Below are 23,103 nucleotides of genomic sequence, written 5' to 3' on the forward strand. Positions count from 1 at the left end.
TCACCACCCTTACTGTAAAAAAATTTTTCCTTATATCTCGTCTGAATCTACCCTCCTTTAGTTTGGAACCATCACCTCTTGTCCTGTCACAACAGGCCTTGCTGAAGAGGTTGCCCCCATCTTTCCTGTAGTCCTCCTCTAAGCACTGGAAGGCCACAAGAAGGTCTCCCCGCAGCCTTCTCTTCCCCAGGCTGAACAGCCCCAACTCTCCCAGCCTGGCCTCACAGCAGAGGGGCTCCAGCCCTCAGATCATTTTTGTGGCCTCCTTTGGACCCACTCCAACAGGTCCATGCCCCTCCTGTGCTGAGGACCCTAGAGCTGGACATAGCACTGCCGGGGGGTCTCCCCAGAGCGGAGCAGAGGGGCAGAATCCCCTCCCTCACCCTGCTGCCCATGCTGCTTTTGATGCAGCCCAGGATATGGTTGGCCTTCTGGGCTGCGAGCGCACATTGCTGGCTCACGTCCAGCTTTTCATCCACCAGCAACCCCAAGTCCTTCTCAGCAGGGCTGCTCTGAATCCCTTCATCCCCCAGCCTGTATGGCTACTGGGGGCTGCCCCGACCCAGGTGCAGGACCTTGCACTTGGTCTTGCTGAACCTCATGAGGTTCTCACAGGCCCACCCGTTCCTCAGGGAGAAGTGTAACAAATCAGTATCTCAATTTTGATACCATCAGTGATGTACTGACCAAGAGGTATTTAACCCGATTTATGCTCTCCCTGCAGCACAATCCAACTCCAATCCCCATCTGCCCCCTCTCTCTGTACTCAGCTGTTCGCAGGGTACAAGGGGGATGTTTTTTCCCCCTGCAGTTACATGGTCCTGCTCCTCGTTCCCCTCCACCAAAACCACCTGGTGCCCTGGAGGGAAGCCAGGTTCCTTTGATGGGGGAAAAAAAGAGCACCCTGCATTTCCAGAGTCCTGCTTGCAGACAGGACAAACTCTTCCCAATCAGATTTAAAGGTGTGCATTGATAATTACATGGACCAAGTAAGGTCCATTCAGAGATTAACCATCCTTGTCATTAGAAAGTTGCCATAAATCCTCCTGCTGCTACTTATAGGTCTCTTTTTATTCTATCCCTAGTAGGCTGTGTAATCTGTTCCCTTTTTCTAACAGCCTTCTACATATTTAAAGACATCACATCTCTGCTCAGCCTCCTCTGAAGTTCAATTTGTATGATTTAAGAGACGTTTACAATACTAACATAAATTGTTAGGACATAAATTGTCAGTTGGGCCAAGCCTACATCCCCCTTTTCCAGGAAGAAGTTGTAACAAGTAACCCAGGAGTAGCTGCCTGCAGCACAGCCCCAGCCACACACACCACCCCATGGGCTGACTTGTCCCTCACCCATCTCCGATGTATTTTTATTCCTCTAGCCTTTCTCTAAACAAAAGGTAGTTTCAAGGTTGACACCTAGAATACGGCACACTCACAACTATAGCTACAACCTTAACATGACAGTCAAGGAATTAGTCACATCTTAAAAACTCCTTGAAGCCTGGTTGTGAAGATGGGAAGAAGCATCGCAGCTGACAGCAAAATCACCTTCACAACTGTTCATTTCTACTTGTATCATACGCTAAGGGTGAATTCTGATCTCGCAATTATCCTCACCACAAGAACAACACACTAGGACTGTGACATTGCTCTTGGACTTTTAGCACTTACGCCTTGCTCCAGCAGGTTTAAAAATATGCGCTATACACATGGCAGAGTGAATGAAACATTAAATGCATATTGTCCTAAGACACACAATTGTATTATTTATTTCCACTCCCACGAATGTGCCAGCCACACAAACCCATTACTGAAAGGAAGACTCACACTCAAATATATGCTTAATTTTATTTATTACATTTAAGAAATATTAACATCTCAGGATATCTGGTTTACCATCTAAGTCCAGTCATAAGCAACAAAAAAAAAGTGTTAACCATGTTTCAAATGAGAATTCTTACATTCATTCCCCCCTGTAACGTAAAGAAAAGTTTGCTCAGCTGTATTAAATTCTTATGTGATTGACTAATGAAAAAAAAAATCATTAATAATGTCTTAACTACCAGGCATCCTGGTTTGTTAATTGTTTGTTGGCACTTGTGTTCACATCAAGCACTCTGGTTTGTTTGTTAAAGTTTCCCCTTCTACCCAGAACTGTCTTTTTGGGTGGTTTTTTTGTTTCAATTTTTTTTGTGGGTTTTCTTTTTTTGTTGGGTTTTTGTTTTGGGGTTTTTTGTGTGGTTTTTTTTTTAATATCTGGGTATGTAAGTTTGTTCAAATAAGTTTAAAAAGAAAAGTAGGGTTGTCTGAGAAGTTCCTGCGCTGCTTCCTTTGATAACCCACCTACAGGATAAATGAAGGAAGTTATTTGCTTTCACTTTTCTGAATCTTATTGAGCAAAAGGTTTTTTTAAATCCATTTAAACTGAAAAAAGTACAGAAACACTGTCTTCATTTGATGGTGTGCATAAACATTACACTCCATATATAGCAAAAATATCTTTTATTTATAATTTACATTTCCACAAGTGAAAATTATACATTTTTACATATACTGTTTCATTCCATTAAATTTTCACGCATCTACAGAACTTTCACACAATGACACCTGAAACTGTGCAGGCAATAAGAAATTCAAATACAAAAATGTATTTATTAACCAAACAGTAGTTGAGGCCCTGCCTCAGTGGAACATTTTTATTTCATATAAAAAGTATTTGCCTTCCAGAGTTAACACAGCAGCTCTTCTGTAAAAAAAAAAATCATACCTCCATTTATTTAAACAGACTCATCAGGTTCTGTTTTAATATCTGTAGATGCAGGTGTGCTCTCTTCTGCACAGGCAGTAGGGGTGTCATCAGGTTCTTCTTTGACTTTAGGCGAGTCACAGGACTCCTGTGTTTCTTGTTTAACAATGTTCAACATTATATTTAGTGGATTTTCTACAGGAGTTTTGCTGGGAGATGGTGTGCAATCAAATGATGATGTCTGCAAAGTCAAAGCCAATGTAGCATTAACACATTAAAATAACCATTTTTAGCTTGTTATCCCTTTTACTCTTTATGAAAATGCAAGCACGGTGATGGTCAGGCACTCAAAATCCAAACTCCTACTTTATCAAGATCCTCAGAAAACAGATATATTCTTTAATAGCATTACTTTTTCACAAGTACTTTAAAAAGGTACCGTCCAAGCAGGGATGAAATGCTTAACTCATTACCATAACCCATTCCCTGCTGTCCCCGGCGGAACTGTAACTCCCAAAGCACTAAAAACGTCACAGACACACCAGCACCTATTTACTCCACTTTTGCAAATTCCTAAGATTAGGCACACTACTCAACAACAAATGCATGATGTGTTTTCAAACCACGGTTCTGCTTTAGTCATGTACGACACACGAGCTGTCACGGCACATCACAACAAGAAATACACCTTTGCTAACTCTGGATTATAAACTTGCCACGCCCAAGGCCTTTGAGTCTTTGTCTAGTCATAGGCAAGAGGAACGGGTAGCACGTTCTGAACACATCTGCTCCCTGCAAAGTCAGAGATCAAGCGAACAAACTGAAAGCAGAACACTTCAAAAATGTGAAGAAGGATTCACTTACATTTTGGTAATCTTCGTAGCAAGATGGATGGTAAATCTGAAAGGGAATTATTATACATGTGAAGACATAAATTATAACTGGATCACTGGTTTTGAGCAGAACAGTGCCAATTACACACATCACACAATTTGTCTAGAAAAACTATGGTATGAGCAGACCAAGTATGGTGTCAAATATAAGTGGGAAAAGATTTTGTGTATGTTTGTTTAGGAAAAGTTCCTGCAGAGCCTGTTGAGCGCTGAGAATGATAAAAGCCTGGTTAAGTGTTGGGAATCATTTGCGTACAGCCGCATACAGAAATAATTGAACCAATACCTACACCCATATTTAGAGACATTCATTCTTCTTTCAGCACTGCAGTATAAGGGAAGGCTTGTGAGCCTACACTAATGATACCAGGACTTCGTGCACTTCCAAAGGCTGAGATATTTATGTACTTGGAAGCCAGCAAAACGACCATGGGAATTCTTCAGGAGAGAAAAAGCACCTGGCCCTCTTTTGTTTTTTTCATCTAGAATTCTGTGGGGTTTTTACTATCAATAAGTATCCCATGTAAATAAAATCAGATTACCTTTTCATCTACTCTGATAGCATTCTTCAGGTGCCACTCTTCCTCTTCCTCATCCCAATACTGTTCAAATTGCTCTTGGCAAATTTCACAGCTCTGAAAAGTTATTGGAATAACAGAGAGAAACAAGGTTATTGCAATAATTTACTGAACACATGAACTTCAAGACCCTAGTAACAGCCAGCAAAGGTTCTTTTAAATTGAGACAAATACATCAAGACTACGTGATCTTTCCTCCACAGTTTAAAAATAACATTAGAAAACTTTAATCAAAAATTGAGTTTAGTTTGCAGACTGAGCAATGACCATCATCTGGCCTTGAAAACCGTTGTCACTTGAGAAATAGAAGCTATGCCCTTTTAAATAAGAAGCCTCTGCAAGACACTTTTCAACAATCTAGTGCTATTTTACTGTCATGGAAGACAATCCAGTACTGGGATTTAATTAATTTTGTTTATGGCATTATATTCACTCTTCCCCTTAACCTGGAGTCTCAAATTAAAAAGGCATAACTTTTAGATGAAGTACTAACATTTTTATAGTACTTCTGTGCCAAAAAAACTTGGAGAACAAAGCACAAAAGGTACCTTTTAAAATTAAAATAAAGGCCTTCATGGCTTGATAGCTAGTTTCTCAGAGGCTTAGCATGTAAAACTAAATTGTAATTCTACCAACATTTGTATTTGATTACTACACCAATTCACCTACCAAAATACAGATCTACCAGTTTGTTTAAGTTGAGCTATTTCTTTGTCCTAATGGCTCTCTCCTACTGAAAAAGAGATTTCTGTGTCGAAGTATCAAAACCCCAGTAAACCAAATCATTATTTGGATGACAAAGGACCATTTCCAGTTCACTTGCTCTATTTACTCTTTCTATGGAAGCATTATTAACACACTTTCCCCATTTCCATTTTGCTAGAACGATGGAATGCCAGTGAGTGTGAAGCTTGTTAACTACAGCTGATGTATACTACTATCTGCCCCGGGAAACAACCATTGCATACACAAATACACCAGCTACAAAGTAGCTGCTCAGAGGTCCAAGAAGACGACTTCAGTCTACATGGCACCCACTGTATGAAATAATGCTGTCTTTGAAGTATTAGATGATTCTCAGCCTCTGGGCTAATGAAAGCAAGCTGACACTTACCTCAACTGCTCCAGCTGGTCCAGCAGGGACACTCTGAAACTCCTTCTCTTTCGCAGCTTCTTGTGTCTTCAACACAACCTCTTCATGAGCTTTTTCAAAAAACTGGCTTTTTGCACGCTCCTCTAGATCAGCTATTTCTTCAAATTCAATCCAGTCCTAAGGAAAGAAGTTTTCATTCACACTCACTGACGAATAGCCAGAAATGTTCAAAAAATAGATATCAAGGGAAAGAAAAAAATAGAGATCCCGAAAGTACCGTATTTAATAAACCTCACTTCATTAAAACTGAAACGCTCCTCACATGCAGCATTACAACAGCGCATGCTTTCTCATACCACAACATTTCAAAAATTCATTTTCCAGAAAAACCACTATCCTTCAGATTCCATTCCATTCTCAGTGTGACCAAGACAGTCCCAATATCTTCAAACTGTTTATAGTTCATCACAGAATTGCCTTTTGTGTTTTGACAGGCATTTGAGAACTACCTGAAATATCTAAGACACCATTGTTCACCAAATGCCAGCTCCTGTGATGATGTACATTTCAAGTGCAATCCTACAGCACAAAGGTAAGTAAAACACAGAATCCAGCCTGTAACTTAGAAGACACACCGTGCATTACTTACTGTTAAACTGTAGTACCATCTTCTGTGTGTAATTTTTCTGCTAACATCTTTTTCCGTCCGGTTCTGACGATAATGCCAATCTAAATGATCTGCATAAACATCTGTCTGTGAAGTAGTGAATCTCATTCCACAGGAGTAACACTGAATTCCAGTGTACAGTCGATTTATAACGCTATCATAACGCCTAAAAAAAGTGAGGGGAAAAGTCTTAACCTTTCTTTGAAAAGAAACAGGTGAGAAGTCTCTCTGAGTGTTGCTTCATATGCCCACGAGTAGAGGAAAAGCATGAATCTACTGCAAGGTTACAGCATGCAATGTATCTGAATTCTTCCCGATTTTCGTAACACAATTGAAACGTTCAAATAACAAACAATGGGCTCCTACTAACTATTCATGAGAAACACGCTAGTGTTGTGTTTCATGCCTACTAGCTTCATCACCTAATAGTGCATGAAATGGTAATACTTGCATTTGTCTCAGCTTTGCGAACTCCTAAAAAGGTGGTAAGATTAGTAGTAACAAAGGAAGAAGCATTGCCTTCAATGCACATCACAACCTTGCTGCTTAGCTAACAACATGCAACTTGTGTAAAGGGAGTTTTCCCAGGCTAAATTTCCCTTTTTCCTCCCTCAAATTCTCGAAAACTAACATCAAAAACAGCAGGTCCTCTTAGTCACAAAGTAACATACAATCTTTTAAAAGCTCTCAGCTGTCTTAGATTAACTATCTAGATACTACCCTGTCATTATTCTTACTGCACTGTAAACTCATTCTACTATACGCACTGTCTCAGTTCTTCAACTGTGAAGTTAGTGAGGTCTGGAACATTTTGATCTTCATTCTGGTCATCATCTTCCTCTTCAGCAGCTGGCTGGGACGATGTTTCATTCACTTCTAGAAAGCATAAAGGTATCATCAACATTTCAGTACATCATCAGAAAGAAACTGATGTGCTCCTGGAAGTGACTTTTATTCAAATTATTAATAAATATGATCTGACTATGCTAAAATACAAATGTGCAATGGCCAAGACAGTAATCTTCTAACACAATTTTAAAAAAGGGACACAAGATACTGTAAATTACTCAGAATTTCCATTTAGGAAAACGGTATTTCACCTCAGTCTTTGGCATTAAATTCAGTCTCCAGAGACAGAAATAGTTCAAAAACTGACAAGAATCTGATTATAATCAAGACCAAGTTACCGAGGCACAGCACCAAAGACAAACTGACTGCTCTGGATAGCTGAAGTGTACAAATCGAACAAGATACTAAGAATTTAATCCACCATATGCACTAAATTCCTTCCCCAAAACACAGTTCAGTTAAAAAAAAACACGCAGGAGTTCACAACAGTTCTTATACTTAGCTTTACACTTCAGCTGTGGATAAACTCAGTAGTTAGAAGGTAACAGTTCTACATACGTGCTGAAGTGGAATCAGTTTTTGACAGTTTGAGGATGCCCGTTGACAGCAGTTTAGCAAACAGCTCATTGACATCAAGCTGCCCAAGGTGGTTATCGGGATATGAATGTGGAAGGGCTCCTAGGGACAAACATCAACATGCCCGGAGACAAAAGATTAGCATCAGAAATTTACTGCACTTTGATCAGTGTTATTTCACAACATGCTTTTCCTTCTGCCTCCCATTTTTTATTTCAAATTACTTATTAACTCTCTTTGCTTTATGTCTAGTCCTTGGCTAATTTCTTCCCTGGCAACAGCTTCCTTCATAACATATTGTGAAGTGCTATGTAAGCTGGCTGCCCACACACAGATTTCTACTGGATACTCTTTATTAAAACATAGTATTTTCCTCATTTTACGCTTGACTATTTCACCAGGACCAATCAACTTCATCACCTACTTTAATCATTTATGACTTTTTAGAAGCTTTTCATTACTAACCATTCATATGCTGGGCATGTTTACACACCCTCGTGAACACAAACCAGACCTACTGACTGGTACCTTCCAGAAAAGCAGACCAAAGTTTTTTTTGCTTTAGCACAACTACACACCAAACCCACATGGTTCATGAAAACTAATGAAGCCTTTGCTGTTTGAGGGAAACCCCTCAAAGGTACAAAGGTACTACAGAAACCACACCTATGGCCGCCTCACCGAGGAGACTTCACACAGACCTGGAACATCAGGGCATTACAAAAGGGTAATTTTTGTGGCCACTAACAAACAGAATGATCCAAAAGTAGTAAAAGGAATTTAATTATTTCGTTACACACCTGCAGGGTTCTGAACAAAACTTCCAGGATTTGGCAAATACTGTTGACCTTGGCCATAAGGTCCTGGTTGACCAGACATGAGAGAAACCTGTGGAAGTAAACACTGAAGTATTTTTTGTATAGTAATGCAATTACAAACTTACTTTTTAAATTTTATCATTAACTTCTAGACATTCCTCAAGAATTCCATATATATTAAACTTCTTCCAGGAGTGACCTATGTCAGTTTGCTGTTGAAAGGTCCACGAATCACTACAAAACATTTCCCTCATTTTCATTTCCCACTAGAAAAATTTCAGAACACGTAACTCATTTTGCCTAGCACTTAAGTTAAAAATAAAAATTCCTTCTACCTATTGAGCCTTCAGTTACATTTTCCACACACGGTAGTTTCTTTTCAGTTGTTCCAGTTCACCAAAACAGAGCTTATCAGAACAAACTTCAAGAAACTCAACAAACGCCACTATTAATTCTTACCCAATAATTAAAATAGCATCTGCTATACGAAACACATCCTGAAATCAGGATTTTTCAGCAAACCAGCTACAGTAAGCTTCAGGTAGAAAAAGTTTTCATACCTCACTTGTAATAAAAAAATGGGGCTTTTTTATCCTAATTGACTACTTTCTGGATTTGCAAAAAAAAAAAAGTTTAAATTGTTTAACATTTTATCCTATTAGAGGTTAGCAGGACACATTACCTGCTTTCGTTCAATCAGTAAACTCCTCATGTTAATTTATGATGCCCCAAATGAAAAATGCCCTCTAAAATCTCTAATCTACTGAAGCAAATCCCATCATTTTCATTGATGTACATTATCATCTTCCCCTTTGAAGAGAGCATTTCCAACAGGCCACAGCAAAGCCAACTGAACTCATAAAGCATGCTGGTGCCGAGATAATTTTAAAAGACTGTAGTTCAACAATGTCCATTTCTTCCTTAATTCTCCCAAGTTCTACTGGATCTCTCTTTAGAACTGGCTTGTCACCAGTACTAACAGCTGCAAAAAGACCACAGAATTATTTTTGTCCATTCTAATTCTATACCACTTAGAAAACAGTCATGCACATTCACTTACAGTATCTTTTAATGCTTTATGAAGATTCACTTTTGTGGAAGTTTCATGAAAACACCCCAGGCTTCCAATTACCTAGCTTTGTTTTCAAGTTAAAAATACTGATTTCATTGTCACATTCTGAGCTACAAAGTGATTGTAAAGTCCACTATTTTGTTTAATTTAAAAAAAGAAAAATTCTTAAAAACAGCAAAGCATGCCCTTCTTAAATTAACCAGAAACTACTGAAGGGTGACATTTTTAGCTTGAACCTGGCTCGCAGTCTGCCAGCTCTTCAGAAAAATCTTCAACTTTTAAAGGTAAGTCTCTACACAAAAATACTTCTGCAAGCAAACCATTTAATGCAATCAATTCTTACCTGATTACTTCCCATTGGCATATTATTGAAGTTCCCATATTGAGGACCCTGAAGACCTTTTTCATCAAAGTAATGTCCAGCTGCTCTCAATGGGAAATTCTGTGCTCCTGGGCCAGCTGGCCCATTGAAATTTGGTCCAGGCGAACCATCAAATATATCAGGCCTCTGGAATTGCATCCCATGAGATGGCCCATTGTAGCCCTGGCCAGGATGTTCGACAAATGGACCTCCTTGTCCGTATGGTGACATTTCTAGTCTTGAGGCAGGATGGTTAGCTACATTTTCGAAACGTGCACCTTGAAGGCCAAGGGGCAAGTCAAATCTAGAGGCTGGCTGGTGAGGTCCATCAAATCTCTGAGGTATGGCTGTATCAAATCGTGGTTGTGCCTGTTGGCCAGGCGCCCTTTCAAATCTCGGACCAGGTTGTCCATGAATTCCATCAAATCTTTGCAAGAGAGAGAGCTGTCCAGGCTGGCCATCAAATCCAGCTGCATGACAACCATCAAATCGCGGCCCAGCCCGCCCCAGAGGACCATCAAATCGAAGTCCGCCAGCTCCCTGGTGTACTGGTCCATCAATCAACCTAGGACCTACACCTGGCTGACCATGTGGTCCTTCTAATCTGAGCCCACCACCTGATGGCCCATGCGGCCCCTCAAATCTGAGCCCACCACCTGATGGTCCATGTGGCCCCATAGGCTGACCGTGTGGCCCCTCAAACCTGAGACCACCTCCAGGTTGACCATGGGGCCCCAATGGCTGTAAATGTGGCCCCTCAAACCTGAGGCCACCCCCTGGTTGACCATGAGGCCCCAAGGGCTGACCATGGGGTCCCTCAAACCTGAGACCACCCCCTGGTTGACCTCGAGGCCCCATAGGTTGACCATGAGGTCCCTCAAACCTGAGACCGCCTGAAGGCTGACCACGGGGACCCTCAAACCTGAGACCAACTCCAGGTCCTTCAAATCTAGGACCGCCTACAGGCTGCCCTGCAGGCCCCTCAAATCGCAAAGGCCCACCTATCTGCCCAAGAGGTCCCTCAAATCTTAGTGGACCTCCTCGACCAACCTCTCCTGGGGGTCCTTCAAACCTCAGGGCCCCTGCCAGCTGCCCTGGTGGCCCATCAAATCTTAGGGCTCCAGCTCCCCCTGTTCCTGCCAGTGGTCCATCAAACTGAGATGCGCCGGCCCCCACCAAAGGCCCCTCGAATCTCAGAGCAGCCTGTCCAGGTGGCCCATCAATTCTGGAACTTGAACCAGCAGCAGGACCATCAACAAAAGGACTTCCTTGTCCATCTACCCCAACCCTTGCAGCAGCCTGTCTAGGTGAGCCATCAAATAGAGGTCTGTCTTCCATTAGTGCGCTTATCCTCTGCTTTGCTTCAATGCCTCCAAATCTTGATCCTGGACTTTCTGGGAACGGTGCTTTCTCTGGATCTTCATACCTCGCTCTTTTGAAACGTTCACTGAATGGTGATCTTGGCTCCTCTCGAACACCTAAAAAAAAACCGGAAAAAATCAGAAAGCCACTCACTAAACTGTTGCCATTTATTTAACAGCTGTAAACTAAAGCAAAAACACACACCAGCTTGCCCAAGAAGCTGTCTTTCTTCGCGATTATCAAATCTGCAGATTGCATCACCATCTATTTTCTGGAACTCTGTTGTGCTTTTCCCCTGTTGTCTAAGAGCATCTCTAAATTCTTCTGATTCTCCCCAGCTGTCATAAGGATCAAAGTTCTTAGAACCTCTTGCTCCTTTAGTAGCATTTTGTTCCTCCAATCTTCGTCGACCCTCAAGTGGTGAGAGGTTATCGGCAAAAGGTCTATTAGTGCCACTCACAGGAGAGTGTCTCCTTGATCTTTCTCCAAATGGTTCTTTTCTGTCAAACTGCACTCCACGCTTGGCTTTTGCCTGCTCACATTCTATTCCAGAGAGCAATGCGTCAGGCAAATGATAATCCAAAATATCAGGATCCAAGAGATCAAGCCTTGACAATGAATGCTGAACTTGTGTTCTTTTTAGTTTAGCCTTATGTTCATAGTATGTTAGTTCTGCATCTGACAGAAGAGGTTTCTTTTTCAAACCACATTTTTCCTCTGTAGGGCTATCCCAGACATTACATCTGTGCTTTCCTTCCTGATACTGGAACAACTGTCGGATCTGATGAGCTACCATTAGGAACTCATCTTGTGTTATTTCACCAGATGTTAAGCGTTCATTGGCCTGTAATATAAAGTTAAAGTTTAGACTTCTACGAAGAAAACAGAAGCAAACTATACCCAGGACACTTCTATGAAGACGCATTTATTAATATTACCTTCTTAAGTAATTCTCTCTTGCTTGCAGATGTCAGTTCTTTGGGAATCTGTAAATTAGCATCCACACTTAACCGGTGCTGCTGCTTTGGTGCTCGGGGCGACAGAATTCCTTTACCAGCAGGCCAGTTTTCCCGGTGTCTTTGGTGAGGGGATTTACCAAGTGCTTGGTGTTCTTCATTCTGCTGCGAGCTGAAAGCAAGAATACATTTAAAATAGATTTGAAATAGATTACATCTTTATTCAAGACATAGCTGTTGCATTCCTGTTACAACTCATCATGGCAAAACATCACTATCACCTTAGAATCTAAGTATGCATAATTTCCATATCTCACTAACAGAAGTAAGTTAAACTTATCAATCTTAACAATCTGAACATTGCCTCCCAAAGCTGACTATGCTGGAGTCAACAGTAGAATTTCCACTGACTTCAAACAGTTGCTGTTTAAAAGATAGTAACTTACTTTTTATTTTCTTCCCAACCAGATTTCCACCTCTTGCCTGATTTGGATCCTTGCCAGTTTTCTGCATTCTCCTTTGGATCAGGAGATGCTTTTGTAGAATGCTGGCTTGCTGTTTCCTGGGGCCTGTCTTCTGCAGGTTTTTTCACTCTCCTCGGATCTCGCACCTCTTGTTTAACATTTCTCTTACTAGAATTTCTTTCATCTCTTGCTGCTTGTGTACCTTCTTCAACATGAGACTGCTTAGGGCCTATCTGACGTATCTTCCCAATTTTAGGAGTGGATGAAGTGGGAGATAAACTCCTAAGCCTCCTTTTGGGTGATCTCCTCTCTCGCCTTTTTGGAGAATGTGTAGATGGTGACCGTGCCTTAGGAGAGCGTGATCGTGACCGTTTTCTACTACTTGATCTCCCTTGTTTTCCACCCTGTTTTTCTGATTCCTCTGTAGTCATGTCTTGTTTCTGAACAGCACCATTAATTACTTTATTTCTGCTGCCTACTGGCCTGTGTTCACATGTCTTATGCTCCTCTTTTTCTTTTTTCTCTGTACTTCTCCTCTTTTCTTTCACCTCCTCCTCTTTGCCCTCTGACTTATCTTGAAGATGTCTTTTAAGTCTTGGATCCCGCTTACTAATTTCAGATACTTTTGTGCTTTCACATTCCTGGGTTTTAGTATCTTTAGTATTGGGTAGCTTATTTTTTAAAGGGGATGGTGATTTAGATTTTGCTTCTGACTGGTCAAGTTCTTTCTTCTGCGTTTTTTCGCTTGCTTTCAATTTTTCTTGCTTTGTTGAGTTTTGTTTTTCAGCCTGTGTTGTTTTGTTTGCCTTGGTATCAGACTGACTGGTCGTGCTTGGTGGAAATTCTTTCCTATGAGATTGATCCTTAGCATGAGAAGAATGTTGAGTCATCCTATTAAGTCGAGGATCCCTATTTACTATTTTGATATCATGAAGTGGAGGACTTGGGGATGGTTTGTTCTTTTCGGATTGCACAGCAGTCTGATGAGGTGGTTTCACCGTCATATGAGGTGTAGGAGACATGTGCTGCTTGGAAGGTGCTGGAACTGAAGCTATAGTAGATGATCCTTGCTGAACACTAAGAGATACAGCCTGAAATATTAAAAAAATCCAGCATTAATCTACACGACAACTCCTCCCCAGAGATGGTCCTATTTTGTCTTGAAACCAAAACTACAAATAGAAACATCTTGGAAGTGATGAGATTCAGCCATTTAACCAAAAACAACCCATTAATTGCTAATTACAAGCATTAAAGTAGTGCAGTACCGTTGCAAAATGCCAAATTCAAATACAATAGAAAAGCAGTACTACAGAGACAATATTGCAGAATATGTAATTTAGGCACACATTCTCATTACAGCATTAGTTTTTCTGTATATTCCACATGCTCAAGGTAACCAAGCTGTGAAGTACCTCATAGAATTTTTGTATTTCTACACTTCAAAGATCCTTTATTTTGGTATCATCAACTGCCAACAAAGCCAGACTTTCAATTACCAATGTAAAAGAATACAGCTTTACCACCACCTTCAGACGGTGGCATCAAACCAACCTGCCCTAACAAGGAAATGCACTTTATTTCCAACGATCAGCCTTCCTTGTTCTATAAGAGCAAATATGTTTGAAAAAGCCTGGCTTGCTGGGAGCCGCAAGAAGAGGTGGAAGACGAGGATCACAGGCAGGCATCATTTTGGAGAGAAGTTTAAAAACAAGAAACTAAGAGGTTAAAAAAAGAGTGACGTTCTATTTTGAGTGTGATTCTTAAGTTTTCAGGTAACAAACAGCATTCTGGAACCTGAGATCAACTTGCATTGCTCTAGTCTTAAAATAGCTATACTGGCCTAAGAGGAGGACAAAAATAATGTACCGCAGTTACCAGTATATACTGTCCAGAAGAAAGCAAGACCCAACTATGAAAGTTTCATCAACTATCCTACTCACCAACTGTGCTTTAGTCTGTTCCAGCTCCAGCTCTAATTTTTTTTGCTGAAGTTCTAGCAACTGCTTTTGCTTTGCAAGCAATTGCTGCCTTATCAGTTGCTCCTGTGTCAAATTCTTTTGTATTTCAGGAACAGCTGGAGGAGTAGAGGCACCAGAAGTGACAGCAGAGGTAGGTGCAGCAGATTCCTCTGGCTAAAAACGGAATAAAAAAAGTTACATTTAAAATCCTGATGGAATCAACTAACTCCATCATGATCCAGTACTGGGACTTAGTTTGTATAGCAGTTATAAATTGCATTTTTAGTGCAAAATACAACTAAAAATTTAAAACCTTTGCCCCACTAGAATTTGCTTGCTGTGACAGGTATATACCATTTCACATGAATTAATCAGTGTTCCAAAATCTAGAATACAGTTTTGAAATATAAAAACTAAACCCATCAAATATGCTGAATTCGGAAATTCCTCTTACCTGTCTACAAAGGTCAGATACTTCATTCTTAATACACTAAATTGTCAAAATGCAGCATACAAACAATGAAAACTACACTTATTACCATCTGTTCATACAGTAGCCATGAAAACTTACCGATTTATTTAAAAACTTAGGATTCACATGGATGCTAGAAGTATTCACATTTGGGGGCAGAGGTTTAATTGGCCAAGCAGGATCTAATGAGTTGACTCTGACATCAAGTGCATATAGTTTCTTCAAAGGAAAAATATCATCCCATGTGGAGCGTAATTTAAATAAACTTTTCCTAGTATTTTCATCCACCTAAAACAATAAAACAATTCTATGGCTTGTTAAGTTAATATAAAACAATTTCTTAAATTTTTCTGTAGAACTTAAGATTTCATTTATTTCCTATTTCTGTCAACAGTTTGCCATCTTAACACACTGAACTTGCTACACAGGATTTATAAGCAGTGCAGATCATACATCTATACCAACAGAATCAATAACAGAAGTTCAAATGTGGAATTGTTGTTTCAAGGCCATTTGAAGGTTTTATTGTGTATTACCATTCTCTGAGAATTTTCTTTCAACTTTTCCATTACCAAAATTCTCATTTTACTTGCCCAATTTCTGTGGAAAAAATACAGTAACAAAAATATTGAAAGGCAACAGCCTCTGAGACAATACATTAGTCAAGTGCTCATGCTGAATGGAGTAAAACAATGACAAAGAAATCAGGAAACAACAAACTTTGTGAAGAGAAAAGGTGTTTTGCTCAGCTCTTTAGTCACTGAATGATTTTTTTTTTTCCAACAAATGCAACAAAAGGGGTATTCGCTAAAATGAAGTCAATTATATTTCAGTTAAGCTGCAAAATTAGACCCATCTGTGAGCCACAGATCAAGCATACTTGTAGGACCAGTGCCCACTTTATCTCATTACAAACAGTTAGTTTGAATTATCTCATGACAGGTAAGTTAAAAATTTACAGAAAAGCAAAATTAAGTCATCTCCTAACTTGAGCAGTTCAATTAAACAATAAACAAAAAACATTTAAGGATAAAATATATGCAGCTGTCCTAATGTCAATATCCCAATTTAAACACTGACCATGTACATGGTTTTTGCTGCCGTTTTATTTTTAAGATGTTACAGCAAGACACTGTCTGAAAAGTTCCGAGGTTCTTTCGGGAAGGAGCAGGAACTTCAACAAAAAGAATTCATACTTAGCTATTGGGGGGTTGCCTCTATATAATTTTCAGTGAGAGAGTAAGAAGTTCACTGCAAAAGGTGCAAAAATGACTGAGCAAAAGCTTCTGACTTCAAGTGTCTAAAGATACCCTAGTGACCATTTACTGATAAAACAAAACTTCTAACAGTGTCAGTGCTGGAATTCTACCTGCATGTTTAAGACAACCAATTACACTATCAGAAGTGACTGTCACTTTACACATTTAATTAATACACATTAATTAAATAGTTCTGGTTAGCTTAGTAGACAGTTAACCTATAGTACTCTGAAAATTAGTTATTACCCAGAGCTTCAGCTGCAACATTAAATGCAACTCAGTAAAAGAACATTCACAATTTAATAATGAAACAACATGTAAGTATCTACCTACTCTACACACAGGAGTTTAGGTTTTCTGTGGTCATTATTGCGATCTATTCCTTATTTCATCATGATTTTTACTTCTGAAAACCATATAAAGTATACTGGGATCTCAGATCCTTGCCAATATGTAATCATAGATAAATACGCAAAAGCTCCATTCATCTCATTCATATGAGATGCCACTTTCTTATAGCATACAGGAAATCACAGAAGTTAACCTGTCACTTCTGATCCAACTTAAACCCGTTCAAGTTCAGCCTTTCAAAACCTGGACTTTGATTTGCCTTTCTCACTGAGGAATAAGCACAACTGCTTCACTGGGTTTAAATATTAAGAGCAAAGATTAAAAGATACGGCAGCAGTTTTCAGTGTTGAATAAAATTAAAACACATATTTGGAACATCATATAGCAATACATTCTAAGACCCTTCCCCCACAGCCCAGAGCATTTTTTTCAAATCACAGACCACCAGGAGAAAATCAGGTGTCAGTGCTATTCACTCTTCTCAGTTTAAGCACTCATTTTGCACATCACAAATTAAGTAAATCAGACAGATCTAACTACTGGAGAAGCTGTGAGAAATCCACAAGATATTGGTTCTCAGTCTATTCTTCGTATAAAGACTATTTACTATCTTAAAAATAAACCAACAATTTGTAATTAACTGGGCTATACATTGCAGAAAGTCCATCCAGGTAAGCCATTGGTAACCACAATACTGTTAAGTAAAATCTTGCCTGGATAGGAAAATTACAAACTTTTACGAACCAAATTAAATTAAGTAAGACTCTGCATCTTTCAGCTAACATGTAACTTACACACTTGACAGCAGCAGGCATAATCTTCCAGGGTATAGATACAGTACTGAGACTTATAAAAAACAATCAATTTGTATAGTCCACCACCCAAGAAAACCCAAAACTGAAAGCATGTATTTATTTTACCAGGAACAAATTTTGCTTAGAATACAGAACTTTTCTGAAAGTGTATATATACCTTTTCAAATACACAAATAAATGTTGCAACTAGGTTTTTAGTAAATGCAGTAAGATACTCTCTTCCCACATTCTTGACAATGGAATCCATAAGGTACATAACAGGGAGCTTCTCTGATGCAGGAGCCTGGAGTAATAAGAAGAAACTGAGAAGTTTAGTACAACAAAAACACATTTTAAGCTTTTTAAATAAAGGGATTACCAATCCCAGAAATACAGACCTCTCTTTTTGGTTGCCACTATAAACACCAAGGGATCTGGCTTGGGATTTTTTTGTTTATACAAAAACTTAACCTGGAAAATCAATACTCAGTTCAAAGTATAACGCAGTGGGTCTATCACACAAAAAAAGGAACACCTTATGTTATTTTGTTTGTGTATCAGAGCTTTGGAAAAAGGCAAAAAATAAAAAAGGAAAAAAGAAGCCCACAAGACACTATCGCCGCTCGTGTACTGAGTGTAACCTCTCAAAACCCACTTGAGAAAATAACTTTTAAGTTAGCAGGAAACCATCGTCAGCACTTCAAGCAACTTCTTAAAAATAGTTTATAATTCAAACCTCATGAATTTTTCTTTTTCTGAATTTCACAGAACACAAATCAGACTTCTGGCAAATAGGCCAAAATAGTGAACTTCTGTAGCTGTGGATTGTACGTCGGGTATCACAGTCTTTTCATAAACTACACGCAGAATAGGTCGCAACTATTTTGTTGTAATCCAAACAGACGGAGCAAGGAGTCCCATTCGCTCTTGGCACTTGTAGATAGCAACAGTTCAGATTTCCAGAGTGCATGCAAAAATGCACAGTCAGAACAAAGTCCAAAATCCAGGCAACACTCAACCACCTAGTCGACCACGTAAATGCACAGACAAGCTCAGGAACTGCAACCACGTTTTTCAGACAGGAGTCTTCAAACTCTGGACACATCTTTGCTACAAGAGGCGGCTTGGTTTTTGTTGTTTGGTTTTGGTTGGTTGGCTTGTTTGGGTTTTTTTTTAAAATCCATTTTCAAAACTTGTAGCAAGTTTGTGCGATAGAAGTGTGGTGATGCTGGACCGCTACAGCAACTTCTAACATACACAAAACACTACTGGCCCAAATCAAGGGGATTTTAATGCCCACCATTGGCTTTCACAAAGCAGAAGGCACAGCAAAGTTCCAGAAAACATCAGCAAGTACACAGACTTGTTGAAGAGGACAACGTGAAAGACAACACCACAAGCCATGTGTTGACCATGATCCCCTTAGAAGAAAATCCACTCGTAGCATCCACTCGTATTAAGTCCCATTCACCATCCGGTAAGCTCAGGATAAAACCAGAGTAACTTCACTCACTGGTCATTTTAAACTGGATAGGCCACTGGGTTAATTAACGACACCTTACTTCGCAGCCCCATTGTCCAGACAAGTGTGTGGAAGTGCTCTTGCTTTAAATTTTAGATTTAATTCCTTCCCCTTTAAGGTGGTTCACAGACGGGCACTGAGTCAACAATACTTTTATATGGGTAAGTCACAATGTTTCCTTGCTCTTAAATGTGTATTAATTTACCATGAACTGAAACTTAATATTGAAGAAGGGCAGAATTCCTTGTTAGTTGGGGGCAGGGTCACTGCCTTTGAGCATATTGAAAAAAGTAAAAAAGGCAGGTGGTGTATTTTGTACATAAAAGGACAGAAAAATTGAGTTAAATTAGCTAAAACTAACTGCAGCACATTAAAAGCCTATCTTATGCTATGACATAATACCAAGCTGTAAACAAGCTAATATGCAACAGGGTTAGAATAAAGGCATCTCTCTAGCCTTAGAAATCAAAGACTGTGGGTCTACAGCTAGTTAATATTAAACGTCTGTGGAATACTGGTTTCTTCTTTAAAGCAGTCTGCACAATGGCACATTAAAAACAGCACCCTAAGTCCTGAATGCCTGCTTTATAAAAAAATGACAGTGCACCATTTTTTACTTTTAAAGTCAGCTGCTAGGGGAACAAAGAGCTGTCTCAGAAGCACCTATGCCCAAGAGCTGCTGAGATAGTATGTTATATTCTTCCATTTCACCAATGTATGGAAGTAGCTTACTATAGTCATCTAAGCTTCAAGTTTGAGATGCTGGGGAATTATTTAGTAGCAAAGGCACTATAACAAGTTTAACTGTCACTTTCATTATGCATCAGACTGTTAAAAGTAATCATACATGGAAGCATTAATCTAGTGAGAAAGCCTACTTCAAACTATGGCGCAGAATGAGCAGCTTAGCAGCGTACCCTGCTTCAAATATAAGCTACTCAGGTGTCACGTTTTAAGAACCATGACTTAAATACAGTTGGAATATTTAAGTCTTCTCATCTGGAAGCGTTTATTAGGTCAAGGTATCTAGTGCACACTCCAATAACCACAAAAGGGAATCCCAGACTGGAATGTATTTTGTTTTCAGGCGTTCTATACAGCATCCCCTAGCAAGAACGATGCCCACATGACACTAACCAAAAGGCAGGGAGGCGCCGCATAATCACCAGAACACAGAACACCACCACTAACTCTGAGCTCATCAGCATAATATTAAAGACTTCATTACAGAATTCCCACTGTTCCTTCAAATAATGTAGGAAAGCTATTGTTGGAAATGTGTGGCTCTTTTTTATTAGTTTCCTAAAAGATTTCAAGTTTAAAATCATATCTGGCAATTGAACCCCAAGTCACAAACTCGTGCAAAAATTTGTTAAAAAAGACAACCTTGTATACAAAATGGGTCTTGGAAACAAATTCTGCACTATACAATGGTAAATAAAACGACAAATACATATTTCACACTTTTTATTTACAAATTTTATAATACCAGTCACACATTTCAGAACCATTTATTAAGTTGTAAAGCAGACCACTCAAGTTTTACACTAAACAAACTGTCTCCAGGCAACACTTTTTAAAAGTGGCTTAGTAAAGGAGATCACTTTCCCAGAAATAACTAAAAACTCGCCTTGAATAAACCACAGTCACAAACAGTAACTAGGCAAAACTAACCATTGATACAGGATTTCAGAACATCTTAAAAAAAAAAACCACACTTCAGGGCAGGCTCTGAATCACCCAGAAATTAAAAAAAAAAAGATTTGACAGCATTGATATTTATCACAAATCATTTTATACACATCCACTGCCCTTTAGGAGATATAATGGTGAGATCTATTAGATTATGAGGTCACCTCCCCAAGGAATGGCAGAACTCAGCCATTGGCAGCATTTAAAACTAGACTGGAAGAGGTCTGTGGAACACTAAAAAGCCATCCTGCATTGATAGAAAGATAGATTAAATAACTTAAGAGATCCTTCCCTCCCCGTCATTAGGTAGTACGATTCTCACCATTATAAACCACGATTTAAAAGCCAAAGGAAAAAAGCCTTTGAACACCTGAGATCAGAGGGAGCAAGGGAAGCAACGGGGGAGGGGTGACTAGCACGAATAGGCGGGGGGGGTGTTTGTTGAAAAAAAGAACCCTTTTCTTACAAAATGCTCTTGTTAAAAAGGTGCTGTAACCCCCATCCGTGTGCTGTGGCTGACTGATGTCAGCAACTGCCTGGGTTGGGCTCAAAGGGAGCCTCCTCTTTCCCTTCTTTTTATATCATGTGCCTTTCAGACGCCATGTTAGGATCCTACAGGCTGCTGCAGTTTCGACAGTCAGGGAGAATTTCTTCTTCCCCATCCTCAACCAATAAGCCTCTCTAGCCAAAATAAATTAAACACGCACACACCACTAGCATTACTCAGGGCACAGATCACCTGAAATCCAAACAGATTATCCCAAACCCACAGAATTTTCTCTAATCAGGCAGACCAAAACGCCCCCCATCACCACCACACACTCTCTATCCGGAGCAGATGATCACCTTTCACCCGCAAACTTTTCTGGAAGATAAGGGTGCCCACCCCTCAAAATTAGTATCTCGCAGGGACCGCACTGGGAAAATAGCCTTACCTTAACTGATAATTAAAAGTCGTTATACTTAGTCCTTCAGAAGTGGACAATTTGCATGCTACAGCTTAACCTTTTTTTCATTATTTTAAACTACCCCCCCAAAAAAAAACCCAGCCCAACCCTATACAGGATCTCCCAGTCAGGCCTTCTCTAACGATCACAATCTTCATCTAATGTCGGAATCGCTAAATACGAAGGTTTAGACACCAGATTCGATACACTGAATACTGGCTCCATATAGGGGGAAAAAACCCAGCTACGAGGGCGAGGTGCTGCTGCCCAGTCACTTCCAGGCCGCCATGTTGTGTCTGGTATTTACACGGGGCTTAAATCGCGAGCCACGCTGCCCTCCCAGAGCTTTTGGTGGGGCGAGTCCCAAGCCCTCCCCTGCTACGAAGAAGGGGGTGGTGTGGGGGCTGTTCCCCTCCCTCGCGTCCCCTGCTCCCTATGGGCTGGAGGGTAAAAGCAGCATCTTTAAGCTTGGCGACGGAAGGAGGAGCCCCCGACGCCTCGCCCCATGCTCCCTGATCCCATCTGAGCCACGCTTCCCTCCCCCTGCGCCCCCCGCAGCGGCCCCAGGCTCCTGGCCCTCTCCCCGCCCCGACTCCCCGGCACCCTCTGCTCCAAGCCCTGCCCTCCCTGCTCGCCCCCTCGTCAGCCAAACCCTCAGGCTACTTCCCCCGGCCCCCCTAAGCCCTGCCGTACCGCCCCCCCGCCGGCCTCCTCACCCCACCGCCTCCCCCCGGGCTCTTCCTCTCTCTCGCCCCGCTTCCCGCCCCTCAGGCCCTCTTCCCCCGCGGCGGGGCCGCCTCTCCCCGTCCCCTCGTCCTCCTGCCCCTTTCCTCAGCCCGGCTCAGCCCGCGCCCCTCGGCGGGCCGTCTCCTCCTCCTCCTCCTCGCCCCCGAGGCCGCCCTAGCCCGCTGCCCCCGCCGGTCCCCCCAGCAGTATAGGTAGGAGTAGTAGTCGGTGGAATATAAAAACCTTGGCGATTTGCGCCTCGATCAGGGAGACGATGTCCTTGGCGAAGGGCACGTTCTCCTCGGCCAGGATGGTCAGCATGTTGATGTGCGGCTTGCTGTTGAACGTCAGGTCCTCCAGCGACGACTGGTAATCGCGGCACGCGTCCTCCCGGGCCTCGCTGCTACCAGCGCTGCTCTCCGGGGCCGACATGCTTCTCCGACCGGGGCCCGCACCAGGACCCGACCCACCGACCGACAGCCCCCTCCCCGCGATCCCCCGCCGCCGCCGCCGCCGCTGCCGCCGCCGAGCGATGCCGCCGCCGCCCCCCCCGCCGCTGCCGCTGGGCTCCTCTACCGCATCCTCCGGGCTGCGGCTCCCGCCGGCTGTGGCGCTGCCCTCGGTGCTGCCGCTCCTTCGGCCGCCGCCGACTCAAGTCTCAGGGCTCACAAAATGGCGGCGGCGGCTGCGGTTCGCGAACCTCTTCCTCCAACCGTTGCGTCATGTGAAATTGTTCTGAGGAAAGGGGCTGGCGGTTTGGAAAGCCCCTTTTGTTCCCTGACTGCGCCCCGATTGGCTGGCGCGCCGGCCCCTCGCCCCGCGATTGGTTTACCCGTCACCACGGCAGCTTCTGATTGGCTAGGACCGCCCTCCTTCTCCTCTGATTGGCTCCTTCCCTAAAGCCCCGCTCTCGCCCCGCCGTCCCGACTTGCAATTGGTCGC

The 23,103-nt window shown here is 41.5% G+C and overlaps 1 protein-coding gene across 6 annotated transcripts; it reads right to left on the reverse strand.

Moving 5' to 3' along the window:
- Window positions 1–1,838: 1,838 nt before the first annotated feature.
- PCF11 (PCF11 cleavage and polyadenylation factor subunit) lies at window positions 1,839–22,897 on the reverse strand. Of its 6 annotated transcripts, XM_075078971.1 has the most exons (17): window positions 22,405–22,897; window positions 17,453–17,578; window positions 14,970–15,158; window positions 14,381–14,572; window positions 12,420–13,528; window positions 11,956–12,145; window positions 11,222–11,861; window positions 10,516–11,133; window positions 9,638–10,434; window positions 8,205–8,307; window positions 7,387–7,506; window positions 6,747–6,855; window positions 5,962–6,145; window positions 5,334–5,489; window positions 4,184–4,276; window positions 3,613–3,648; window positions 1,839–2,989 (listed from the first exon to the last, which is right to left on the reverse strand). In XM_075078971.1, exons 1-17 carry the CDS (start codon window positions 22,591–22,593, stop codon window positions 2,780–2,782), a joined length of 5,061 nt encoding a protein of 1,686 aa, XP_074935072.1. In that variant the 5' UTR covers window positions 22,594–22,897; the 3' UTR covers window positions 1,839–2,779. The 6 variants fall into 6 exon arrangements, with proteins under 6 accessions (XP_074935072.1, XP_074934982.1, XP_074934892.1 ...); XM_075078881.1 differs by having other exon boundaries at window positions 6,747–6,852; window positions 8,205–8,292; window positions 9,638–11,133; XM_075078791.1 differs by having other exon boundaries at window positions 8,205–8,292; window positions 9,638–11,133.
- Between the last annotated feature and the right edge of the window lie 206 nt (window positions 22,898–23,103).

Source organism: Phalacrocorax aristotelis, chromosome 1, assembly GCF_949628215.1.
Source record: "Phalacrocorax aristotelis chromosome 1, bGulAri2.1, whole genome shotgun sequence".
Classification (NCBI taxonomy): domain Eukaryota; kingdom Metazoa; phylum Chordata; class Aves; order Suliformes; family Phalacrocoracidae; genus Phalacrocorax; species Phalacrocorax aristotelis.

Bases quoted from the DNA above. Each gene is read 5' to 3' on its own strand.
- PCF11 (XM_075078630.1), bottom strand. From the start codon at position 22,593: ATGTCGGCCCCGGAGAGCAGCGCTGGTAGCAGCGAGGCCCGGGAGGAC. The intron at 15,159-17,452 runs GTATATATACAC...TTATTGTTTTAG, and splicing joins TTATTTGTGTATTTGAAAAG to GTGGATGAAAATACTAGGAA. The intron at 11,862-11,955 runs GTAATATTAATA...TTTATATTACAG, and splicing joins AGAGAGAATTACTTAAGAAG to GCCAATGAACGCTTAACATC.